The sequence below is a fragment of the Leptonychotes weddellii genome, chromosome 15 (genome assembly GCF_054177405.1).
Source record: "Leptonychotes weddellii isolate Sample4059 chromosome 15, ASM5417740v2, whole genome shotgun sequence".
Lineage (NCBI taxonomy): Eukaryota > Metazoa > Chordata > Mammalia > Carnivora > Phocidae > Leptonychotes > Leptonychotes weddellii.
Genome location: NC_138383.1, coordinates 381,192 through 406,465, shown reverse-complemented (window position 1 = coordinate 406,465; position 25,274 = coordinate 381,192). Strand labels below are relative to the sequence as shown.

At 53.7% G+C, this 25,274-nt stretch overlaps 2 protein-coding genes across 2 annotated transcripts; both read left to right on the top strand.

The window, feature by feature from the left end:
- Positions 1–1,738: 1,738 nt before the first annotated feature.
- FN3KRP (fructosamine 3 kinase related protein) lies at positions 1,739–10,383 on the top strand. The gene is made up of 6 exons (XM_081804175.1): positions 1,739–1,947; positions 5,931–6,082; positions 6,692–6,783; positions 7,730–7,812; positions 8,941–9,063; positions 9,331–10,383. The coding sequence occupies exons 1-6, from the start codon at positions 1,807–1,809 to the stop codon at positions 9,667–9,669; spliced, it is 930 nt and encodes a 309-aa protein (XP_081660301.1). The 5' UTR covers positions 1,739–1,806; the 3' UTR covers positions 9,670–10,383.
- Positions 10,384–15,870: 5,487 nt separating this feature from the next.
- On the top strand, positions 15,871–25,151 carry FN3K (fructosamine 3 kinase). The gene is made up of 6 exons (XM_081804174.1): positions 15,871–16,155; positions 18,222–18,373; positions 19,332–19,423; positions 19,788–19,870; positions 23,759–23,881; positions 24,712–25,151. The coding sequence occupies exons 1-6, from the start codon at positions 16,015–16,017 to the stop codon at positions 25,048–25,050; spliced, it is 930 nt and encodes a 309-aa protein (XP_081660300.1). The 5' UTR covers positions 15,871–16,014; the 3' UTR covers positions 25,051–25,151.
- The last annotated feature ends 123 nt before the right edge of the window (positions 25,152–25,274 follow it).

The following is a 25,274-nucleotide window of genomic DNA, read 5'->3' as shown; positions in this document are numbered from 1 at the left end:
TGGGGGGAACTTGGATCTGAGGGCTGGTGTATTTCATCAGTTCTAGAAAATTCTTAGACATTTTCTGTTCAATTATAGCCTCTTCCTTTCCCCTTTTCTGGAACTCCAGCTAAATGTCTACTATTTTCCATGTGTCTTACCTTGCCTGTAATTTCCCTGTTTGTCTCCTTGTGCCACATTCTTCATGACTTCTTTTTTTTTTTTTTTTAAATATTTTATTTATTTGAGATAGAGCAAAGCACAAAGGGAAATACGGGCAGCCAGGCGTGGGGCTCGAACCCAGGACACCAGGATCATGACCTAGGCCAAAAGCAGGCGTTTAACCGACTGAGCCACCCAAGTACCCCTCTTCGTGATTTCTCTGACATCTTCCAGTTTGCTAATTCTCTCATCTAAGCTGTTAAATCGGCCCAGTAGACTACATTTTAATTTTTAATGTAGTTGATGTAATTGATTAATTTTATTAATGTTTTTAATTTATAAAATCTCCTTTGGTTCTTTACAAAATCTGCTTAGTTACCTTTTATAGTCAGCTGTGAAAATTAATCAAGGAAAGTCTCACCAAAATGGAGTCAGGAGGCCGGCAGGGGGAGCTCTGTGCCCAGCACTGGTTATCAATTACAGACCCACCAGGAAGAGAGGCACCTCGCAGGTGGGTACCGCTTTACTAACCCGGCTCCGGGACGGAAGTTTTCCTGCTGCCCCGGCAACAGCCCAGCCAATGAGAGATGGTCACAGCCCAGCCAATGAGAGATGGTCACAGCCCAGCCAATGAGAGACAGCCACAGCTCAGCCAATGAGAGATGGTCACAGCCCAGCCAATGAGAGAGGGTCACAGCCCAGCCAATGAGAGACCAACACAGTCCCCTCCTTCCGCTATTTATATTTTATAACATGGGCATAAAATAGAAATGCATACAAATTAAATAGGTTATTGTTTATGTACATCAGTTGAATTGACTCGCATTTAGTTGATCGACAAATAACAGACTAAACCTGAAATAGTTTTTAGTTTGATAGTCTCAAGTAGAAAACAGTATTTAAGCTACAAGGGAATACACACAGTAATATAACCATTCTTGTTCGTTCAGAGCCATTACTGTTGACAAACATTGTAGATTTTGGTGCCACTTCTGCAAATACGTTGAATCTTCTGTTGTTTAGTTTTTATTTAGCTCACTGTTGATGTGAATAATCTATTATCTGACCTGTTTTCAATAACTGAGGTTATCCAGGTGTCTTGCTTATAACCCCTTTCCTCTAAAAAAGAGGCTCCTCTCCCTGTTCTCCAGACTTGCCCCTGGTTCTGCCAAGCCTGCTTATCCTGGGTTGCAATTCTCTGCTGTTCCTAAATAACCCCATCTTTGATAGTAAAATAACTGACAGTTTTATTTTTAAGGTTAAAAGAGCCCATCTTTAAAATAAATCTCTCTCTCCAGGTAGGCATCCTGTCATCTCCTTCCCGGGAGAACTCCAAAATACAGGGAGCAAAGCGGACTCAAATCACTAGGGAGACAGATGCTAATTGACAATCACGTGTATGAAAATTAATAAAAGAAAACCTCACTTGATGGAGACGGAGGCCAGAAGGGGGAGCTCTCTCGCCCTACCGCCCAAGGGACCTATTTCCCCTCACCCAATCCCAGGGTGTTCTGGCGGCCCGGTCCCGCCCCTCAGCGCCTCACCCAATCCCAGGGTGTCCTGGCGGCCCGGTCCCGCCCCTTTCACGCCTCACCTAATCACTGTGCGTCCCCGCTGGTGGCTTTTCCCTGGCCTGAGGCAGTTCGCGGACGTGCCTCGTTGAACATGGAGGCTCTGCTGAAGCGGGAGCTGGGCTGCGACTTCGTCAAGGCTACGGGTCACTCGGGGGGCGGGTGCATTAGTCAGGGCCAGAGTTACGACACGGACAGAGGACGCGTGTTTGTGAAAGTGAACTCCAAGGCGGAGGTCAGGGCCGCCGTAGGCCGGGCCGGGGTGGGTGGGTGGTGGTCGGCGATTGGGGTCTGGGTGGGGCTTCAAGTCCGGGTCTGGGGTCCTGGTGTGGAGTCTGGGGGGTCCGGGATTCGGCGTGAGGGTCGAGATTCAGGACGGGGTCTGGGGTCCTGGTGTGGAGTCTGGGGGGTCCGAGGTCCGGGATTCGGGGTCCGGAATCGGCGTGAGGGTCGAGATTCAGGACGGGGGCTGGGGTCCTGGTGTGGAGTGGGGGGTCCGAAGTCCGGGATTCCGGGTCTGGGGTGGAAATGCTCAAGGCCCGGGCTGGGGTCCGCACAGCAGGGCCAGAGGGCAGTGGCACTTGCTGACCCCCTTGCCCTTCAGGCTGTGTCTGGGCGTTCCTGGGGTCGCGTACCCAGGGTGAGCCGTGTGAACCCCAGGGAGGGTAGCGGACCCTCTGGGCGGCCCTCTCGGGACCCCTGCGCCCAAGTATGCGCCCCGCTGCAGTGTGGACGGTGGTTCGGGGGATGGCTTTCCAGTGATGGATGTGGCCGCTACTTTGAGAAATCCCTTGCTTGGGGAGTTTTGAACAGGGTCTGGTAGTAGCAGCCTCTTGTTCTGGGGTTTATTTGAACTTGCAGAGATCAAAATCCTTTCTGGATTATTGAAAATAATTTAGCCACTGCCTTTGTGAGTTTGGGCCACTGGAGCACAGAGCCGGCAGTGTAGGCAGCCGACCTTTATTTCTCAGTTCTGGGAGCTGAGAGCCCACTTCTATGATGGGAAGGCCACTTCTCCCTGTGTTTTCAGTGTCAGAGGGAGCTCTGGCAAGGGAGCTCCCTAGGGTCTCTTCTGTCAGAGCACCAATCCCATTAAGAGGGCTCTAGCCCTTGGAGCCTAATCACCTCTGAACAGGGTCACACTGGGGGATAGGTTTTGACAGAGGAACTGGGGAGGGGGCACCAGCTTCAGCCCACTGTAGCCACCCACTCCAGAAAATTGTTTGTACATGAACTTTTTCCCAAGGTCCCTGTAGAAAGCAGGTGAGCCTCACTGCGGAAGCCGCACTTCCTCCTGGTTGCTGGTGTCACTTCTGGGCCCAGTTGGGGTGGGTCACCCCGATGTTAGCCGGAAGGCCCCGGCTGGCTCCAGGAGACCGTGAGCAGTTGGCGGTGTGTTGTTTCAGATACGGCTGAAAGACTGACCCCAGTACCAAGTGCTCACGTCACACACCTGGCGTGCTTTTATTCTTTCTCTAGAAAGCATTCTTGGAGTTGTTTTCATTTTCTTCCCAGATGTGAATCCCACCTTCCGCGATAGGGGATGATCTCTTTCTGAATCGCTGCTGCTCTCTCAAGACCCACCTTCGTGCTCTGTTCTGCAGAGATCGGCTGCAGGTCCTGCCGCACAGCCCTTTTATAGGAATCTGTCCGCATTTGTGCTTGGGCTTAGCTCGGGCAGCCCTTACGCAGTCGTGCTGTCTCTCCTTACGTTCTCCTGCAGGGCTTCTCTGTTTTCTGGTTTTGTTTTCCCATTTATGTGGCATTTGCCCTTTTCCTGTTTGTATTTCCACCTTCGCTGGCATTTGTTATAATTCAGAATGGGTATTAATTACAGGGGAAAGCAAATACTTTCCAGTGATTAAAATGGGCCCACTTAGTGACACTTTCTGAGCATTGTTCTTGAGCTGCTATGTGTTCAGGTTCTTACTTTTTCTTTTGTCATCAAAGTCAATTTTCTTTTTTTTTTTAATTAAGATTTAATTTTTAAGTCATCTCTACACCCAACGTGGGGCTGGAACTCACAACCTCAAGATCAAGAGCTGCCCGTTCTACCGACTGAGCTGGCCAGGTGCCCCAAAGTCCATTTTCTTTTTGCTAATCTTTCTCCCCTAAGTTCCTTCTGGTCCTTTGGCAGATAGTTCTGAACATGTAATTTTCTAGCTTTCTGTGGAAAATACTGTGTGAGTCATGCAGACGTATTGGCTGTAGCGTAAACATTGGCTGGTTGTATGAAAACAGGACTTTCTTTTATGCTTTACCTTGTAGGAAGTGAAAATATCTTCTGCACTTCTAGGAGAAGACTACCTGATTGCTTTTCCTTTTCCTTCTCACCCCACTTGAATTGACCTGCTCTAAAGAAGATTATTCTTATCTGTCTTGCATACTTGCGGTTGGTTCCTCTCCTCCTCCTCCCTTAAGCTCCAGATCTTTTTTGTAGCACTGTGCCACACCTGCTGCCCACTTCTCCCTCACTCTCCTCGCACAGAGCAGCAGACATTTCTGTGAAGTTCCTCGCCACCTCTCTCCCCATGATTACTTTTGATGATCTTATTCTACTCCTCACTTTCCTTTTCACGACCAGTGCTCTAGTACAAAGTAGCCGGAAGGCAGTTGTTTTCCTTCATCTCCTAAAGAGAATGTTCAGAAAATGCTCAAGGCGCAGTTCTTATCTTCCTCCTCAGTGAGGTCAGCTCTCCAAGGTAGTATAATAATGATGATGTTTATAAACTGTTCAGAATGGGCTACGTAAGTGTTAGCTGCTAGCTCGGTTGCTCACGGCAGCGAGCCTGTGAGCTTGGTACTGTTATTAACCCCATTTTTACAGGTGAGGGAGCCGGCACAGAGAACTTAAGCACCTTGCCCTAGGTCATAGAGTCAGTCCTGAGAATAAGTAGAGGCAGGTCCCTGGCAGCACTTCATAGTAGACCCACACTGGAAGCCCAGCTGTCTGTCAGTACACTGCGCGAGCCCATTCTGGAATACTCACACAGGGGAGCTCTGTGCAGCAGTGAGAATAAACTCTGACTGTTGATGCACCAGCATAACAAAGGCAGTGGGACAAAGAAGCCAGAAGCTTCTGCATATACAAGGACAAAGCAGACGTGACACATCTGTGGGGAGGGGGATGTGAATGGCTGGGAGCAGAGGAGCCTCCGGGCAACAGTGTCCTGTCTGTGTCCAGGGGGCAGTCATGCAATGTGCAGACTTTGTGAAAATTGGAGTCAGATGCTCCCACTTGTGCCTTTTTCTGCTCATACTTCTGTAGCATTTTGACTTAAAAAAAAAAAAAAGGTGCTCCTTTAAAGGGAGTAGCTACTGAGTCTGGGAAGTTAGGGAAGATTTTTCTGAGAAGTCAGAACATAATAAGTTGAAATCTGAAGCATGATGAGGAAGGGTCTGACTTGGCAAAAGGTGGGGGTGGTGTTCCAAGCAGAAGCACCCCTACACGTGGCTTCGATCTGTGAGGAGCTAGAAGAAGGCTGTAGCCCAGGAGCACAGGGATGTGTACGCGCATGCTGGTGTGTGCACACGTGTGCATGGTGGTGTAGGACTGGAGCCCAGGGCAGGGACCCCAGGTGAGCGTAGAAAGTGGGCAGGGCCAGACCTGTGGGGCTGTCACACAGGTTGCTAGCTTGGGGCGTGTTCCAGGCTGGGATTTGCCCTTGGTAAGGGTCCCTGCCGTGGTGAGCAAGGAGATGAGGTGAAGGACAGTCGCTGCAGTCTGGGGGAGCAAGGACTTTGGGGGGAGGTTGGAAATGGTGGTTAAGATGGGATGGTTTCCCGTACAAGGTCGGAGGTGCCCTCGAACCTGGTGAGAGGTGACCCCAGGTGCCTGGCATGTGGAGGTGGAGGGCCAGGTGGGACAGGACTGTGGCTGAGGTGCCATCTGGGGAGGGCCCACGGACGCAGTCCAGCTCTGCACCAGACGTTTGGTGGAATAATGGAGGCCTTCCAGTTCCCTCTCTGGAGAGACTCAACAAGAGTGTAGAAGGGGGTCCAGAACAAGAAAGTGCTATCCCTCTTACTCCTGGGCAGCTTCAGTGCATAATCCACTCTGCCCGAAAGCAGGAGAAGTGGCCTGCGTCTGTTGAGTCTGCAGTCAGGATAGCCTTGGCTTAAAATTGTAATGCTTGAGAAAACATGTCTACGTAGACTCTTTCCAGAAGTAATCTTGCTCTCCCTTCTCTCCCCACTCCTCTGTTATTTTTCGGAAAGGCCAAAAGAATGTTTGAAGGTGAGATGGCAAGTTTAACTGCAATCCTGAGAACAGACACCGTGAAAGTGCCCAAGCCCATCAAGGTCCTTGATGCCCCAGGAGGCGGCAGCATGCTCGTGATGGAGCACTTGGACATGCGGTATCTGAGCAGGTCTGTCTGGGCACCTTCTCCGCCTCTTTGCTTGGCTTTCTCTTTTTTTTAAAGCATTTTTTGAGTCTTTGGACTTTTTTTTTTAAGATTTTATTTATTTATTTGAGCAAGAGAGAAAGAGACAGCACGGGGGGGAGGGCAGAGGCAGAGGGAGAAGCAGAGTCCCCGCTGAGCAGGGAGCCTGGCGTGGGACCCTGAGATCATGACCTGAGCTGAAGGCAGTCGCTTCACCAGCTGAGCCCCTAGGCACCCCATGGCTTTGTTTTTCTTCTGAGTGGTTTCTTCATACCTGAAAGCTTGCATCTAGGGTGTAATTTTGAGGAACCCGTGACCCCACACATCACGGGTGCTGCAGAATGAGTGATATACTCCACACGCCGAGGGCAAACGGGAAAGGAATCTCCCAAGGGGAGATGCTGACAAGGAACCCAGCTGCCAGGGAAAGGCTGGGAAAGAGCATCAGACAACCAGGGCCCTTCATCTCCCCTTTGCTTCACCGAAGCCGACTGTATATCCCCTTGACCTGCTTTCCGTGGCCTGAGACTGTGCAGGAGGCTGTGACCCCACGATTGTGTGCCACACACTTGGCTGACGCTCTTTATTTCACAGCCATGCTGCCAAGCTTGGAACCCAGCTTGCAGACCTACACCTAGACAACAAGAGGCTTGGGGAGACACTCCAGAAGGAGGCCGGCACCGTGGGTATGCGGCTGTGTGGGTGTGAGGGCCCCTCGAAGACATTGGCTGGCGTGGGCACGAGGGTGGGGTCTGTGTTGTTGATTCCCAAGGAGAGCAGTGTCAGCCCCACGGCTAGGGGTATGGCGGACACAGTGAATGAGGTTCTGTACCGTAACACAGTGCGTTTGGAAGAAGTGGTATTTCTGGACTGGAAACCCCGTCCTGTTATGGTTCCTTTAGCCCCTCCTTCCCCAGAAGAAAGCCTCGCAGAGTTACTCTGGCTTTCTGCATGGTGCCTTTTCTCTTGAGACAGCCACACGGGAGGCACAGCATGGTGGCCCTCACGTCCAGCCTTCGTAGAGCTTAGTGTGGTGTTGGCATTGAGAGTGCCTTCTGGTATTTTCATCCTTTCACATTTGATAGTCCGCGTGCAGCCCTGGGGTCACTGTGTGAGCGGGACGGCTGACGCACCAGGAGCAGACAACCGAGAATCTACTGTGCCAGACAGATCCTGTCAGGCTCCATCCCGCCCCTTCCAAGCCCACATAGTTCAGGCCTTTGGGATTTGCTGAGTGTGGGGGAGCCGCAGGGAATGCAAAGGAGGCCATTTCAAATCAGTTATTCTTCACAAATGGCCAGGGCTCAGCTGGCCTCCAAGAGCCATCCTTTCCTGATGGGTCACGGGGTGAGCTGTTTTCCTCCTCTTTTGGATGCAGTGTTGTTGCTCCTCTGAGCATCCTCCGGTGCCTCTCCTGGGCAGTGTGGGTGTCTTGCATCGTTGAGTCTAGTGGAACAGGCTCTGGTCCTGGGTCCTGAGGGTCTATGGAGACCAGGGCCCTTGTTTATCTCTGGATGAGGACATGAGGTAAAGGGCACACCAAGGACAGGCCTCGAAGCTGCCCTGAGCTCCAAGAGCAGCCTGAGGGAGTGTGGGACTAGTTGTCTTTCTTGTCTTCCTTTTGCCTACAAGGGAAAGGAGGCGGGCAGGTGGAACGGCCCTTCGTGGACCAGTTTGGGTTTGACGTGGTGACGTGCTGTGGATACCTCCCCCAGGTGAGCGACGCCAGCACTTTGCCTTCCGCGTTCCAGCCAGGTCGGCTGCTCAGGGAAGGAACCACCTCTCCCTTACTTATGAAATTTAGTAAAAGTCTTTGCACCCTTTTTCTCTTTGCTAATTTTTAAGAGGCTGACGTGAGGTTTACCCACCTCACGTGCTAGATAAGCTCAGAGAAACAGGACCAACGAGTCAGGATGCTGGATTTCAAGGTGTGTAAAAATTAGAGTTAAGAAAAATTTACTTCCTCCTAGATCCTCAAAGATAGCATGATGCAAGTGGATTGTACCGTTCAGTTTTATGATTTTGCGGTTAGCTCCGTGGGAATTTGGGCCCCGGGGCTCCACTCGATGCCCAGCAAACGCTGAGTGGGGAGGGTGGTGGCTTCTCAGAGGAGGCGTACTGAGTGAGCTGGGAAACTTCCAGGGATTCCTAGTGGGCACAGTAGGCACTATGCAGGTTTTGGACTGTGGGGAGAGGTTGTCCAGGAACCTGCTCGGGGTGGCGAGTGGCTGAAGGCTGGGGTTCCCGGTCCCACCTGCTCCACGCAGCTCTGGGGGTGTTTCAGCTGGCTCTGCTCCTTCCTCGCCTGCCTGTAGCCCGCCCCGTGTGCGTACAGACACCTGCGTGTGTGCGTGCATGCCTGTGGGAGGGCTTCTCCGTAATCATGCGGTATTTGCTGCCCCTGAACTCTGGTATGTGTGTGTTGCTTCCCTCCTGATGGTCAGCGTCTCGACGGTCTCCTTGAAGCAGGCTTCACATGACTCCTCATGTTCTCACTCTGGGGAGGGCAGTGCCGGCTGCTTGGGTGGGGGCTGAAGTGGGGTCCTTGGGGCCAGGTGGATGGTCAGAAATGAGCCACGGGTTGGGGAAGGCCAATCAGCTCTGAGCTCTGTGCTCCCAGGTGAGTACAGGTAGAAAGACTGTCCTAGAGCTCTTCAGAGTGGTCTCTGTTGCTCTGCACTGGGAGGGTCCCCTGCTTCTTGGACAGGGTCTGAGGTCCCAGCCTGTCCATGAGACACCGTCTGCCTTGTCAGCTGCACGCCTTCCACAACCTACCCTTGTGGTCGTGCCCCTCCGCTTTGGGCTTCTTCCTTCGGCTCTGGCATTTTCCTCTGTCCACGCAGGTGAACGACTGGCAGGAGGACTGGGTCGCCTTCTATGCCCGGCAGCGCATTCAGCCCCAGATGGACATGGTGGAGAAGGGGTCTGGGGACAGGGAGGCCCGGGAGCTCTGGTCTGCTCTGCAGGTGAGAGGAACCTCGCCAGGCCCTGCAAGCCTGACAGGGGAGGCCCTGAGACAGGGGTGGCCACCTGTGGCCCAGGTCTGGACAGGAGGTGGGCTGGGCCAGCCAGGGGGTGGCTGTCGGTGTCCCTCCACCCCAGCTGAGCTGTGTGTGTCCGTGCGCATCTGAGCGCCACACTCCACTGGGGCGGTTGGGCCACACTCAGAAAAGCATCTGCATCCCTCCCACACGTGTTGGGTACTTTGCTGAGAATCGTTTCCTACCCTGCAGCTGAAGATCCCTGACCTGTTTCGTGACCTGGACATCGTCCCAGCCCTGCTCCATGGAGACCTCTGGGGAGGAAACGTAGCAGAGGACTCCTCTGGGCCCATCATTTTTGATCCGGCTTCTTTCTACGGCCACTCGGAATACGAGCTGGCGATAGCCGGCATGTTTGGGGGCTTCAGCCGCTCCTTCTACTCCGCCTACCACAGTGCGATCCCCAAGGCCCCGGGGTTTGAGTCACGCCTGCAGCTCTATCAGCTCTTCCACTATTTGAACCACTGGAATCATTTTGGATCAGGGTATAGAGGGTCCTCCCTGAATATCATGAGGAATCTCATCAAATGAGCTTCCCTGCTCCGGAGGGGGCCTCAGGCTCAGGTGCACCAGGTCCTAGCCAGACACCTGTGGCCAGCGCCTCCCGTCCCCCACAGTCCTGTCCATCAGGGCTTCTTCCCCGACTTGTCACACTAACTTTGTCCTCCTGAGGTTGTACATTTCCTTAGACTTCATAGCTGGATAAAACCAGCTCTTTGTGGGTGGGCCCCGTCAAAACACTGCTGCCCAGAGGCTGAGCAGGGAAGCGGCCGGTGTGCCAGGCGCTGCCGAGGACACATTCCCTTGGTGGCTCCTCCCGTGTCATCTCCAGGAGCGACTCTGATGTTCGGGAAGATGCTTCTCGATGGGTTAGACGTGGGTGTAGACATGAAGCCAGTACTGAGGACAGCTTCTAATGCCCAGTTTCAACTGAGCACATTCCCTTTCTTTCTGTGCCCCCTCCGCCCTGCTGCAGGCCGACCAGTCTGGAAGCTGATTCTGGGAGTGACCAAACTGCTAGTCTTGGGTAAATTTAGGAGCCACTGAATCCCTCCTTCTGGCACCCCATCTTGTTTGCCGTTTTCAAGCTTGTGAATTACTCCTTTTTATAAAAAAGTGCTAAACCAGTGGCTTTCCCTTCCTCGTCTTAACAGTGATGGGGAATATTAGTGAATGGCGTTGATGCTGAGAAAGTCTTTTGCATAAGCATTTGAATAAACTTTCATTGATTTCAATGATGTACAAGACTGTATATTTCCTTCATTTGCGTCGTAATTCAATGTTTATCTTAGGTATTTGCCAAGAAACCTTTGTAATGTATTGTGACAATAAACAGGTACAGCTGTTGTTTCTTAAAAGCAGTTTTCTTTCAGGCGCCTGGGTGGCTCAGTCGGTTAAGCGACTGCCTTCGACTCAGGTCATGATCCTGGAGTCCCGGGATCGAGTCCTGCATCGGGCTCCCTGCTCGGCAGGGAGTCTGCTTCTCCCTCTGACCCTCCCCCTATCCTGCTCTCTGTCTCTCATTCTCTCTCTCTCAAATAAATAAATAAAAAATCTTAAAAAAAAAAAAAAAAGTTGCATAATGTGGGCGCCTGGGTGGCTCAGTTGGTTAAGCGACTGCCTTCGGCTCAGGTCATGATCCTGGAGTCCCGGAATCGAGTCCCACATCGGGCTCCCTGTTCAGCAGGGAGTCTGCTTCTCCCTCTGACCCTCCTCCCTCTCATGCTCTCTGTCTCTCATTCTCTCTCTCTCAAATAAATAAATAAAATCTTTAAAAAAAAAACAGTTTTCTTTCTTGACTGTACAATAAGAGAATAGCACAGAGTTTCCAAAGAAGGACAGGTGTAGCCTGAGGACTGCTTCTATCTGACTGGGTGAGGCTTGACTGCTACTGTGGGCCGCTCCGGGAGGCCTGGTGGACAGTGGACAGTAGAGAGAGGTCCTGGGAGGCTCCTCCTGGGCGCTCTGCCATCAGCGAGTGTGTGGCCAGGGCCCCACGCAGGACACAGTATCAGCGGTGTGGCAGGTGCTTGGCAGACAGGCGGAGTATCAGTGTCTCCTGGCTTTGGTGGAGGTGCAGGACTCGTCAGCTTTCTAAACTTGGCGGTTTGTACAATTGCTCATGCTAAAATACCAACTTTTGTACCTAGTTTTGTATCCATAATTTTTTATATGTGTATATATTTTTATATAAAGAGTTGTCAAGGGACGCCTGGGTGGCTCCGTCAGTGAATGTCTGCCTTCGGCTCAGGTCATGATCCCGGGGTCCTGGGATCGAGCCCCGCATCGGGCTCCCTGCTCGGCGGGAAGCCAGCTTCTCCCTCTCCCGCTCCCTCTGCTTGTGTTCCCTCTCTCGCTGTGTCTGTCAAATAAATAAAATCTTTAAAAGGACAAAAAGTTGTCAAAATTGTATAACCTGCAGACCCAGAGGCCCGGGAACCTACCCAGAGCTGTTGGGGGGTTGCCCTGTTCCGTGAAAGCCCGTCTGCACACGTCATCCCAGTACAGAGATCACAGTGTTTCCTGGGTGTCTGGGCTGACTGGGAAGCAGAGCGGATGGAGTTCTGATCTGGAGCCATACTTCGAAAGGACAGCTGTGGCATGGTGTCCTGGCGGGAGCCTGCCTCCTGTCCTCGCAGGGCGGCCTGCTGGCCTCTGGAATAGCGGGAAGATTTGGCTGGACACACAGGCTGAGCTCCGGATTCAGCTCCTCGACCCCTTGGCTGTGAGACGTTGGAGCCCTTCAGGGGCTCCCGTGAGCACCCCAAGAGCTGCCAGAGGCAGGGGCCCGGGGGCGGGTCATCCCTGGGGCGGTCGTACTTCTTACCGAAATGGGAATATTGTATCCCAACTCCTCATGGTCTGCCCCTGCCAGAGTACCACCCTTTCCACAGAAGGAAGTCCTCAGATACCCGAACTTGACCTTCCCACCCCAAAGCTTATGCGCACCCTTTTGATGAGAGTGGCCCCGAAACCTTGGTGTCTCTACCTGAAACAGGACGCCAGTGCCCTCAGGGTCAGAGACCTCACTGCACCCTCCGAGCGCTTGATGTGGTTTCAGGCCTGTGTTCCGTGTCTAGGGGGCTCAGCCGGCTGTGCCCTCCCGGTTTTTGCCCTGTATGGGATCTTGAGTGCAGGGGTGCGTGATCGCCCTCAGTTTATCATTACCACAGTTCCTGTGTCTCAGGTTTTCATCTCCCTTTGTCCCCACATCCTGCTCACTTTCCCTCCTCCAAATCTAACTGAAGCGCTGGGAAATCCTACAACCAATGGGGTCTAGCGTGTATGTCCAGGACTTGGGTTTTGAGATCTCTTTTAGGCTCATTCTAGGCTCCAACTGCAGGGCAGAGATTGGGGAGGGAACTCCTGTAGAAGAGGGTGTGATCCTGGCCTGCCCCGAACAGGAGAGTGGGGTTCCTTGCGGGTTCTGAGCGGGCTGCGTCTCGCTGGGCAGAGCCCCTGTGCCAGGGGGTCCAGGCGGCTGGGGGGCCTCCTGTTCACTCTGCAGGATGGTGCTGGTGGGATGCCTATACTCTGTGGAGGCAGGTAGGACTCTGTTATGGGATGGTATTCGGCAGGCTTTGGGATTCAGAGGGAATCAGAGTTACAGCCAAAATAAGGGAGGAAAATGCAAGTTTGGAAATAAGTTCAAGTTGCTGCAGAGAGCAGCGGGTAACACTTTGCTCCAAACATGTGAAATTAGCAAGTGGTACACCAGATCGCAGGAGACTCACGTACCCCTGGGACAGGTCCCAGTGTAGGGGTTAGGAATTAGAAAAACCCTCTCAGAAGCCTCTTAGCCCTCCACCTCCACCATGATGGGAACCACACTGCACTCGGAGGTGGAGGACCATCACAGGAGGCTCTTAGGTAAGTCACCTGAGCTTTGGATCCCTCCTTCTTATCAGGTGCTGATAATGACACCCACAGGCTGTCCAAGTGCCCGGCTCCCCACTTGGCGGGGGACACTTTCTCCATCCTCCCAGCATGAGACTAGCCTGTCGCATGGGTTTCCTCTTGGGCAGAAATATGGGGACACACTGGAATATGTGCAGAAACAGCACTCAGAATGGTTAAGGCATCTGAGTTCCGAAGAGTGGCAGAATTCCCCTCCCTTTCTGAGAACAGTCATCTGCCCGAGAGGTGTGGCCCCAGCACAATTCCCGGTGGAGGCCAGGGCGTCGGACGAGCGGGAACACCTGGACAGCGTCCCTGCTGGCTCAGGCTGCAGCCAGGGCCTTGGGACTCCAACCCCCCACCCTGCTGCCTTCCCGGGGCCCTTTTTCTGAGCAGCACTGCAAAAGCCTCACCTGGCTGTGGGCTGTTTTCCTTCTTGGTGCCACAGGACTCCGTGTCACAGGAAGGGGTCTGAATAAGCAGGGCAGTCCTTTGTATGCACATGACCCCATCATTATCTCAGTCTGTCCCACCCCGCAGATCCACGTCTGAGTCCCAAGAACTACCACAGCTCTCTGAGTTTGGATTACAGCTGGGGCTGAGAGATGCCTTCTGCACTTTTGCAGCCTTCATTCTGGTTCTTGGAGAGTCAGGAGAACCAGGAGACTGGCTGTGGGGAGAAAGGGGACTCAGCTCAGGGGGCTGCTTGGATGTCCCTGATCACATCTCCCAACTGAGCTTCTGACCAAACCGAAACTCAAATGCAGCTTTTTTTTTTTTGACAGTTCTTTTTTTTTTTTTTTAAAGATTTTATTTATTTATTTGACAGAGAGAGACACACCAAGAGAGGGAACACAAGCAGGGGAAGTGGGAGAGGGAGAAGCAGGCTTCCCACTGAGCAGGGAGCCCAATGCGGGGCTCGATCCCAGACCCTGGGACCATGACCTGAGCCGAAGGCAGACGCCTAACGACTGAGCCACCCAGGCGCCCCTCAAATGCAGCTTTGAGAGGAGGGTGGGACCAGTTTGCAAAGTCACAGTGCTCTCTTTTGCATGTGTCTTCACACTGAGGATTTGTCTGCTCAGATGGGAGCTGGGAGGTCTGGGAAGGGACCCCAAGTGCCTGGGTTTCAGGACCAGTAAGATGCTGTGCCACTGTCTGGCTGCCACCTGCCACATTCAGACCCTGCTTGGGCAAACCATGCCCATGGCTTGGGATGAGGCTCAGTGAAGACCAGCGTCTCCCCCAGGGTGCCTGGAGGCTCATGGGTGCCCAACTCTGGCAGCTTTGGGACCCACTTTATTTATTTATTTTTAAAGATTTTATTTATTTATTTGACAGAGAGAGAGAGAGCGCACAAGCAGGGGGAGTGCCAGAAGGAGAAACAGGCTCCCCACTGAGCAGGCAGCCCGATGTAGGACTCGATCCCAGGACCCCGGGACCATGACCTGAGCCGAAGGCAGACGCTTAATGACTGAGCCCACCCAGGCGCCCCTGGGACCCACTTTAGAGCAAATATTTGTAATTCTGAAAAAGAGAACAAAGAAAACAGGGAGGAAATCATAAAGAGCTGAAGACAACTTCACAGGGTAGAAGGACCACGTTTCCATCCTGAAACAGCTCATCTGACCTGCCTTGGGGATGGCAGGAAACTCACCCCAGCCACCTCCCTGGGAAATTGTCAAATCCTGACACAGAGAGGACCCTAAAAACCTCCAGAGAGAGAACAGTTTCCACACAAAGAGGATGAATCAAAGTGGCCTCAAACTTCTCAATACCAAATGAGCTGGAAAGTAATGGAGTGGGACCCTCTTGTTCATGAAAGAATAGGACCTCATTTCCAACCTGGAATTCTATACCCTGCCAAACTGTCAATTGAGACTAAAGACATTTGCAGATGTTCAAGAGCTCAAATCTACGTGTCAGGAATCCCTCCTCAAGTGCAATAGGTAGGTGGGCTTCACCAGACTGAGAGAAAAAATCTAGGAAGAGGAAGACAGGGAGGGGCAGATGCCTTTTCCACAGATGGCCACCCATTCTCTCCCACCGCACCTGCTGTTCTGCAATGACCGTGTGCACGCGTGTGTGCATGCCTGTGTGCACATGGGCATGTGTATTTTTTTGAAGATTTTATTTACTTATTTGACAGAGACAGAGAGAGAGAGAGCCCAAGCAGGGGGAGGGGCAGAGGGAGAGGGAGAAGCAGCTCCCCGCTGAGCAGGGAGCCCGACAGGGGGGCTCGATCCCAGGACCCGGAGATCATGACCTGAGCTGAAGGTACACGCTTCACCGACTGAGCCACCCAGGTGCCCTGGGCTTGTGTGTTTTGAAGTTCCCTTTGAGGGCAGCAGGTCTCTTATCAGGGGTCCCGTTCTGGGCGGGGTCAGCCGCTTGGTATCAGAACCCCAGGAGAGCCTCTATCTCTGATGGCCAAGTGCCCTGAGCAACAAGCCCAACACCAGCCATGGGTTCCACTGGGCAGTGTCTGGGGCCAGGCGGGATGTGATCAAGACCCCCAGCCTTGTCTGGACAGTGTGAGACCTAGCTAGGCCCGTGACCTGTGTCCCGGGGACAGCGGGCTCTATCCTAAACTCTGTCCGGAGTCCCGCTGGGGCCTGCGCCAACGTCCAGCAAGGGTTCGTGGGACCTCTGGCAGGGCGCCCCATGGGTGGGCCCCACCGAGGATTGTGGGGGCACCCTGTGCGGACACGGGCGGAGGGCACCGCCCCCACTCCTGTCCGCCTGCGGAAACCCTCCGCCCGCCCCCGCCCTCCGGTGGGTCCGTCCCTCCACAGCGCGCACGGGTGGGGAGCGCGGGGACCTGACGCCAGGCGCATCCGGGAGGACGGCCCAGAGCCCGCAGGCCGCGCAGACCCGGCGCCTCCCTCGCGGACAGCGGCCTCGGCAGCGGCGGGCTCCGCCCCGGCCGGCGTCTGCGCCGTCCCTGTCCCTCCCCGGCCCTCGCGCCCCCCCGCCCCCATGGAGCAGCTGCTGCGCGCCGAGCTGCGCACCGCGACCCTGCGGGCCTTCGGGAGCCCCGGGGCCGGCTGCATCAGCGAGGGGCGCGCCTACGACACGGACGCGGGCCCGGTGTTCGTCAAGGTCAACCGCCGGACGCAGGTGCGGCCCCCAACAACGCCCCGCGGCCTGAGCCGGAGGCTGGAGGGCGGAAGGGATGGGGGTGGAGGGGGCGCAGGTGGGGCCGGGCGTCCCTGCCGGGAGTCGGCCGGGGTCTCGCGGAGCTGGCTCCTGCGGGCCAGCAGGACTCAAGCATTTTCTGAGGGATCGGGGCTTTCGTCCGCTGCAGGATTAATAATCCTGTGTTTGGTTTAATTTCCCTACCCATCAAGCATGGCGGGAGCGAGGCTCGGAGTCCTGGGCTGGGTCTGCTTCTCCCCAGGGCCCCGCTCTGGGCTCCCTCTTCCCCAGCCCAGCGCGCGGTTCCATCTCACTAGGTGGGAAGAGGCAGGACCACAAGGGCCCGTCTCATGCCCCTCTACTCACAGGCCTGTGCTGGTGTTTGGAGCTGGTTAATGCCCGCTTAAAATTTGCTGTTAAATATACCGTGTATGGGAAATATTAACACATCACAAATGGAGAAAGTTAGCCTTAGTAAGTGCACCCCAGATGCTGAGGATGACCCAGTGGAGGACTCGGCGGAGGCTCCCAGTGCCCTGTGGGCCAGGCCCCCTGTGCAGGAGTTGGGGGAGCTGCTGGCTATGGGCTGAAGGACTGCCAGAGAGGCTCCTCCCTGTCGCCCTGCAGCACTACCAACCTGGGGTGGATGAGGGCTTGGGGCTGGTCCCGGGAATTGTCCGGGAGCTTCATTTCAGAGCCCAAAGCCCTCCAAATAAGCCCCACCTCCTGGGAAGCAGTTTTGGGTTCAGGGTTCATGCAGGCTCTGGAACCCTCCTGCTGAATGCTCCCCCAGGCCGGGATCCCACCCTTTGCCGTTGAAGCCCTGGCACACAGTAGGTGGGCCGATGACAGGTGAGGCCCTCCAGACACAGGCAGTCCAAGGCCCAGGCGTTCTCTGCCCCTGTATGTTTGGGGGCTCGCTTGCCCTGGGAGCGCGGCTGGGGCTCGCGGGGGATTGCTGGCTGTTCCCTGACTGACACTAGCCACCCCTTGCTTCACAGTCCCAGGTGTGGGCTGGTAGTTTGGGGGACGCCTTGCCTCATTTTCCCCTTGAGTACTTTGAATTAAAGGATGGGATTCTTTGCCTGTGTGGAAGTAGATGCTTTAGCTTCATGAGGAATAATTCTATAGCCAGAGATGTTGACAAGCCATACTAATTAGCACACTTTTAACCAAGTAATAGTGTACCTGGGGTGAGAGTTCACCTAGTTTAAAATTGGGGTATTTGTGGGAAATGTTTTAGAAATAGGACGGCACTTGGGTCCCAGTGGAGGCTGTTCCGTCTTCTTCTGGCTGGGGTGTGAGGATCCCTCCCAACCCCCAGGCCCTGCTGGGTGCTTATCTCTGGGGACAGGCCCTGGGCCCGAGCCAGGCCCTGCTGACCTCCCTGCCCTGCCTTCCCTTGCCCCAAATGTGTGTCCCAGTCACTTTGGCATGCGGCCCCATGCCGCCCTATGCTTCTCCTCAAGTCTGCTGTGGTTGCTTCAGGTAGTGAGGTGGGCAGCCAACCTGAAAGGGGACCCAGGTCCACTTCCAGATCCTCCACTAACCCACACTCTGAGGCACCCCATTGTACTTCCTGGCACACCTGGCGCTCCCATAGCCCCCCCATGGCACCACCCAGAACCTCCTGAGGTCTCCTCACAACCGCCATGGCACCCCATGGTACCTGTGGCCCTCTGGCCCCCTGCAGCATCCTGCAGTACCCCACTGTACCCCCAGGCATGCTCAGCACTCCCATGGCCTCCCCCAGCACCCCACAGTACCCCCTGCCCCCATGCTTCCTCACCTCTCAGAGCAAGCACTCGGGGCAGGGGCATCAGCATCCTGCCCACCCCAAGTCCCAGGCACAGCCTCAGACTGGCAGCCCCCTCCTATCTGAAAGGCGCCACTTTGCACCCCACTCTCTGAGGAGCTGATGTCTTGCGCTCCAGCTAGTTTTCAGTAACTGAGGGTCCTGGGTGCTTGTGATCCCATGTGGTGGCTCCTGTCCAGGGCAGTAGAGGCCCCTGTTGGAGTTGGAGCTCATGGTCTTACTCTGGATGCAGGCCCGGCAGATGTTTGAGGGAGAGATGGCGAGCCTGGAAGCCCTCCAGACCACAGGCCTGGTGCGAGTACCTCGGCCCATCAAGGTGATTGACCTGCCTGGAGGTGGGGCCGCCTTTGTGATGGAGCATCTGAAGATGAGGAGCTTGAGCAGGTGCCTGGGTGTTGTTGGGCGGGAGGGGGTGGGAGGGAGGGAGAGAGAGAAAGGGAGCAGGCTCTTGCTGGTTGCCCCTGTGCCTCCATCCAGTTAAGAGAGGCAGGGCCAGGATCATACCCCCACCCCCGGATTATTATTATTATTTTTTTAAAGATTTATTTATTTGAGAGAGAGAGCACGAGCAGAGGGAAGAGGCAGAGGGAGAGGGAGAAGCAGGTTCCCCACTGAGCAGGGAGCCCGAAGAGGGGCTCGATCCCAGGACCCTGAGGTTGTGACCTGAGCGGAAGGCAGATGCTTCACCGACAGAGCCCCCCAGGCGCCCCCACCCCCGGATTCTTAACAAAAAGAAGGAGTTCTTGCTCTCTGTGTGGTTTTGGGTCAGTTTGGCGCCAGTGACTCAGCATCAAAGAAGCGCGCTGGAACCGTCCCTGGCCTTACGCTTTAGGGTGCACTCGTGTTAGTGCGAACTGGGCAGACTGACGTTGATCTATAATTATCTGAAGTCCTTAAATTTTTATCTAATTGTTAAAGTTACGTATATTCAATGTTTAAAAAAGGTGGAAACCATGAATTCACGTAAAGAAGTCATAAAGCCACCTGTAGTTCCGTCAGCAAAGAATGGCCAGTGCTAACATTTCGGTGCCGTCTTTTTTTAATACGTGATTTATATTTGTTTTTACAAAACTTCGGAGCTGGTTTTTCCTTAACTGGTTAAGCCTCCGTTCCTTAATTCCCTGCACCTCCCAGGGCTTCTGTTGAAGGCCACCAGCCCACTCCCACTTGGTGATTTTATACTATTTTGTTTTTCAGAAAGGGTCATAGCCTGCAGTTCATTTCTCACTTTTTAAGGAACGGAGAGTAGTTTTTGAGGGATTTAGAACGTTTCTCCACACGGCGCATTCACGCTGGTTGTGGTGATTTCCTGTGTGAAGCCGCTCCTCTCCTCCTTCCTCAGTCAGGCATCAAAACTCGGAGACCAGATGGCGGACCTGCACCTTCACAACCGGAAGCTCAGGGATAAGTCGAAGGAGGAGGAGAACACAGTGGGTACGTTCACTGCTGCTGTGCACCCTTCACCCGCTGTGTCTGTCTGGGTTGGTGCTCCCGGTGGTGTTTTCACAGCAGGCTGAATTGCGTACGGTCTTCCTTTACGCTGCGGCATCTGTCGTGCAGATGACACTGTTAAGTGAGAATTCTGCTGGCGCCCACAGGTGGGTAGGAGTGGCTCAGACGCCGATGATGCCCAGGCCCGTGGGCCGGTGTGCCTGAGGCAGGAGGGTCCTGGCCGGCCCGTGTGCGGACTCGCGGCTACCATGAGTAAGGGCCGCGTCCCTGCAGAGCCCAGGCCTGTGCTAGCGCTCTGCTGTGCTCTGGTGTTTAAGAGAAAGACGGCAGCTCTTTTTGTCGACAGGCCGGAGGGCTGAGGGGGCCGAGCCCCGGTGTGTGACCAAGTTTGGCTTCCACACAGTGACGTGCTGTGGCTTCATCCCTCAGGTGAGTGCCCGCATGAGGACGTCCCTGCTTAGCTGATGACTGCTCCCAGTGCCCCAGTGCTGGTCGCCCCATCCCTTGCAGGTGCCAGAGGGCCAGTCGTCTGGGCACCAGGAAGACAGCCTGATTTCTGAACTCAGAGTGTGAGCCGAGATACCTGGGATAGGAGGGCAGAGGCAGAAGTTCACTGAGTTGAGCTGGGAGGAGGTGGGCGGCTGTGGGGCAGGTGGGAGAGCATCCAAGCAGAGGAACGGCAGGTGCAAAGGCCTTGCGGCAGGGGGTTGTGTGATGAATGCAGGGCACTGAAGTGGGTGGGGGTGGGGCAGCATTCCATGTCAGGGGTCGGGTCCTGGTCACCCGCCCCAGGATGTTGTAATTCTCGTGACATAAACTCCGTTAGTTCAAAGCGTACAGGGACACCTGGGTGACTCCGTCAGTTAAGCATCTGACTCCTGGTCTCTGCTCAGGTCTTGATCTCAGGGTGGTGAGTTCAAGCCCCGAGTTGGGCTCCATGCTGGGCACAGTGCCTACTTAGAAAAACCCCAGAAAAACATGCACAATTCCGTGGTTTTGGGTATATTTCCTGTGTTGTGCAGCCATCGTCACTGTCTGATTACAGAACATTTTCATCACCCCCAGAAATCACATACCACTTAGCAGTCATTCCCCATTCCCCTTCCTCCAGCCCCTGGTAACAACTCACCCCTTCTGTCTCTACGGATTTGCCGTTCTAGGCATTTCGCGTAAATGGAAGCATATGCTAGATAGCCTTTTGTCTCTCCCTGTCTCCGGTGTGGGCAGAGGGCGAGTCTCCCAGGTGGATGGCACTTGGGGCAAGATCCTTATGAAGCCTGAGCCAGACTTAGGGATCCCAGCCCCTGGGCAGCCCTCACATCTGCGGTCCCTCAAGCTCTACACACACAGTGGTTTCCCAGGCTTGTTAGGGCTCCATGAATCTCTGCTGAAGCCAGCTCCCCCAGGGTTGCACATCTGCTGGGAGCCGGTGGCCAGTGTGGCTGAATGGGGCTTGGTGTCCTGCTTCAGATGTTGAGTTACGAGCTGTGGACTCTCCAAAGACACAGCTGACCTTGCACAGTGACTTTTCAAGAACCAGGAGATGAAATCACACACAAAACCCCAATCTGTGAAGTCGATGAGAATGGGGTTGGTCCATTAGGGACACGGGCAACCCCTGTGTGCCCCTTGAGAACCCCGGATCAATGCACCTATTTAGCTCAGCTGCAACTGGCCGGGAAGGGGTGAGGGCCCTGGGTGGACACTTGGTCCACCTTGAGCTGGGACCGATGGTCCTGCATGGAGCGCCTGGACCAGCCCAGAAGTTCCAGGAGGGTCCTGCTCCTTGGGAGGGATGTGTGGGCCTTCAGGGGGTTGCAGCCATTGGGGGTGACCCTGAGCGGCGGCAGCGGGCTTCTCAGACACCTGGTGTGCTAAGCCCCCTTGGGACCGCTGGCATTTCGTGCACGGCCACTCCCTGGGCTCATCTCTAAGTGCTCCATCCAACACCAGTCATCCAGTTGCTGTAGCAACCTTAGGAGGTGGGTGTTGTCATTTGACTCATTTTATAGATGAGGAAACAGATGTGCAAAGAAGCCAAGCGGTGCCCTGAGGCCATGCGGCTAGTGAGTGGAGGGCCAGGATTGACCCACAGGCTGGCTTCAGAGTGTGGGCCAGAACCCCCTCACTGCCTTGCCCCTCTGTCAAGGTGAAGGCTGGGTCCCACTAGCGGTGTGCTCAGGTGGCCCTGCCTTTGGCAACTCGGGAAAGTCCTGCCCTTTCTGGGTGAGGGGATCACAGTCCCTCTGTCCAGGAGGAGGGACTGGGCTAGCCAGTGCTGGTGTCCAGCTCCTGATACTCAATCTGTGTCTTTTATAACCTGGTCATCCAGAAGGAAGATGGAGCCTTGGACCCTGGGAGCCTGTGCAGACAGATGGGGAAGGAGGATCTGCCACCCCATGTCCCTCAGGCTGTCTGAGGAGAGGGCCTCCCCTCCTGCTTTTGAGGCACACCCAGCACTAAGTGGGTGAACCCTGGGCTGAGCGACCACAGCATCCGGCACAGGGAGTCCACGGATGTGTGTCTGCAGGTCACTGCGAGGCATGCTCTCCGGAGAGTCCCTCCCCGGAGGGGTTTCCCAAAGTGACACTTTGTATGAAATAAGCTTTGCATCTTTAAATAAGAAAAAAATTCTATTAAGGTATAATTGACATAAAATAAGCTGCACATTTAAAGTGTACAATTTTGCAAGTTTTGACATATGTAGATACCCGTGAACCAATCACCACAGTTGGGACGAATATATCCATCACCCCCAAAGGTCCTCTTGCCCTTCCCTGCCCCTGGCAACCACTGTCATTAGAGATAAGTTTGTATTTCATAGAATTTAACATAAATGGAATCATACGGTTTGTGCCTTTTTCCGGCTTCTTTCACTCAGCTTCATCATTTCATGATACTCATCTATGTTGTTGCATGTGTTCAAAGTCCGTTCCTTTGTAGGATGAACCATAGTCTGTTTATCCATTCACCTGCTGATGGGCATCTGAGTAGTTTCCAGGTTTTGCTTTCACAAATAAAGCTGCTATGAACCTTTGTGTACAAGAGTGTGTGGAGACAAATGCTCCCACTTATCTTGAGTAAATACCTAGGAGGGAAATGGCTGGGTCATATGGTAGGTTCATATTTAACTTAAAAAAAAAAAAGATTTATTTACTTATTTTAGAGTGAGCGAGAGTGAACGGGAGGAGGGGCAGAGGGAGAGGGAAAGAATCTCGAGCAGAATTCCCGCTGAGCGTGGAGCCCGACGCGGACTTAATCTCACGACCCTGGGATCATGACTTGGGCCGAAATCAGGAGTCAGACACTTAACTGACGGAGCCACCCAGGCGCCCCTAACTTTTTAAGAAACTGCAAACATATTTCCCCAAGTGGTTGTACCATTTTACATTCCCACCAGCAGTGGATGAGGGTTCCAGTTCCTCCACATCCTGGCCGCTCTTGGTAGTTTCCACTGTTTAGAATTATTTAGCGATCCCGGTGAGTGTGCTGTGGTATCTCCCTGAGGTTCTGCTTCCCCTGATGGCCAGTGGTGCGGAACGCCTGTTCCTGTGCCTCTTTGCCATATATCCGTGGCACAGACATTTAGGATTATTATGTCCTAGTCATCAGTTGACCCGCTTTCCGTTGTGAAATGACTTTCTTTATTCTTATCATAGTCTCATCTCTGAAATCTACTGTCTGATATTACTATAGCCATTCCACCTTTCTTTTGACTAGTGTTAGCATGGTGTATCTTTTCTATCGCTTTACCCTATTTCTGTTTTTATATGTAAAGTGCATTTCTCGTACACAGCTTGGAATCAAGTCTTTTAACTGGGGTACTTAGACCCTTTGCATGTAGTGTGCTTATTGATAATGGTTAGGGCTGAATCTGTCATCTTGCTGTTTGTTTTTTATTTGTCCTGTCTCTTCTTTTTTTCCCTTTTTCCTGTTTATCTGCCCTCTTTTGGACTGAGTATTGTTTTTTTTTTAAAGATTATTTATTTATTTATTTGATAGAGACACAGCAAGAGAGGGAACACAGCAGGGGGAGCGGGAGAGGGAGAAGCAGGCTTCCCGCCGATCAGGGAGTCCGATGCGGAGCTCGATCCCAGGACCCTGGGATCATGACCTGAGCCGAAGGCAGATGCTCAATGACTGAGCCACCCAGGTGCCCCTGGACTGAGTATTGTTAATGACTCCCCCATCTCCTCTGGTGGCTAGCTGTAATATTTGGTCTGTCTGTTAGTGGTTGGGCTTGGGTTTGTGCAGTCCCCATGTATGGCTCTGCCCTGTGAGCACCAACTGCAGCCTCAGCCTCATCTTGCCGCCTAGGTGAATGAGTGGCAGGAAGACTGGCCCACCTTCTTTGCCCGGTACCGTCTCCAAGCGCAGCTGGACCTCATCGAGAAGGACTACGCCGACCGAGAGGCACGAGAGCTCTGGTCACAGCTACAGGTGGGTCAGGGGCTGTCCTTTTATTAGCGCATCGCATTTGTGTGGGGTCCTCTGGTAGAATGGAGCCCTGGAGCAGCGCTCGTCAAGTGTGGACACATAAGTGCCGGACTGTTGGCCTGATGGGGAACCTGGGAAGGGATGGTACCTGAGGACATACTTGGCCCCTGAGTGCAACTCTCCCTGGCTAGGTCACCAAGTACTCAACCTCAAGCTTTGCCCACGTGAAACGCAGGTGCTTGGCTCATAAATGCTGGCATTTACTATTGCTTTCTCACCCACTCTTACCCTGTTCTTTCTTTTCCAAAGCATGAATGTCTCACCTCTTAGAGATGTAGGCAGCAGATGCCCCAGAGTGACTAGTTTGAAAATGTAACTCTCCAAATGTTAAAAACAGAATCTGCGTGTCAAGCCAGGGTGACCATGCAGCGAAGAAATTTCATTTAACTCAGTAATGAAGTAACCAGTAGTATGCAGAAGAGGTGCAGGCATATACGTGCTGGGAAATAAAAGGACAGTAGAGAAAGTTTGCCAAGTTGCCTAAAAAAACCCTGCACTCAGGTTATTTGGCCCATATTCTACAGGGCCACGTCCACTGAGGTCTCTGCTGTAGGAATGTCATTAGTGCTGTGGACCGTCCAGACCTAAATTAGTAATAGTAAGATAACGTTGCATTCTCCTGGACTCAGAGGGTCTCTGGGTTTCATAGACCAGGCTGTGGTTGGACCCAGAACAAACAGGAGGTCATCTCTGCCTTATTTCCAAGTATTGGATCAGGTGGCCGTGGCTTATAGTCCCATGGTAACTCTGTGTGCAATAATTATTTTTCTTAGGTGAAGATCCCAGATCTGTTTTGTGGTCTAGAGATTGTCCCTGCCCTTCTTCATGGGGATCTCTGGTCAGGAAACGTGGCTGAGGACGACTCGGGGCCCATTGTTTATGACCCAGCTTCCTTCTATGGACATTCTGAGTTTGAACTGGCAATTGCTTTGATGTTTGGGGGGTTTCCCAGATCCTTCTTCACTGCCTACCACCGGAAGATCCCCAAGGCTCCAGGGTTCGACAAGCGCCTGCTGCTGTACCAGCTCTTTAACTACCTAAACCACTGGAACCACTTTGGGCAGGGGTACAGGAGCCCATCCCTGGGCACCATGAGGAGGCTTCTCAAGTAGAATCCAGCCTGCATCCCTGCCTCCCTGCTTCACAAAGAAGTGGGGTGGCAGCACCAGAGATGGCTTCAGGGAATAATAAAGTAGGGGGTTCAGGGATGGAACGGCTGTGCTGTCTGCTTCCACCCTCGCAGTTGGGCCGATGTGCAGAGGCCCCCGGCACCTGGCGGGTTTCCAACAGGCTCGTTATGTATCGTGGTCTGGGGGAGTTTGGCTGTTTTCATGGT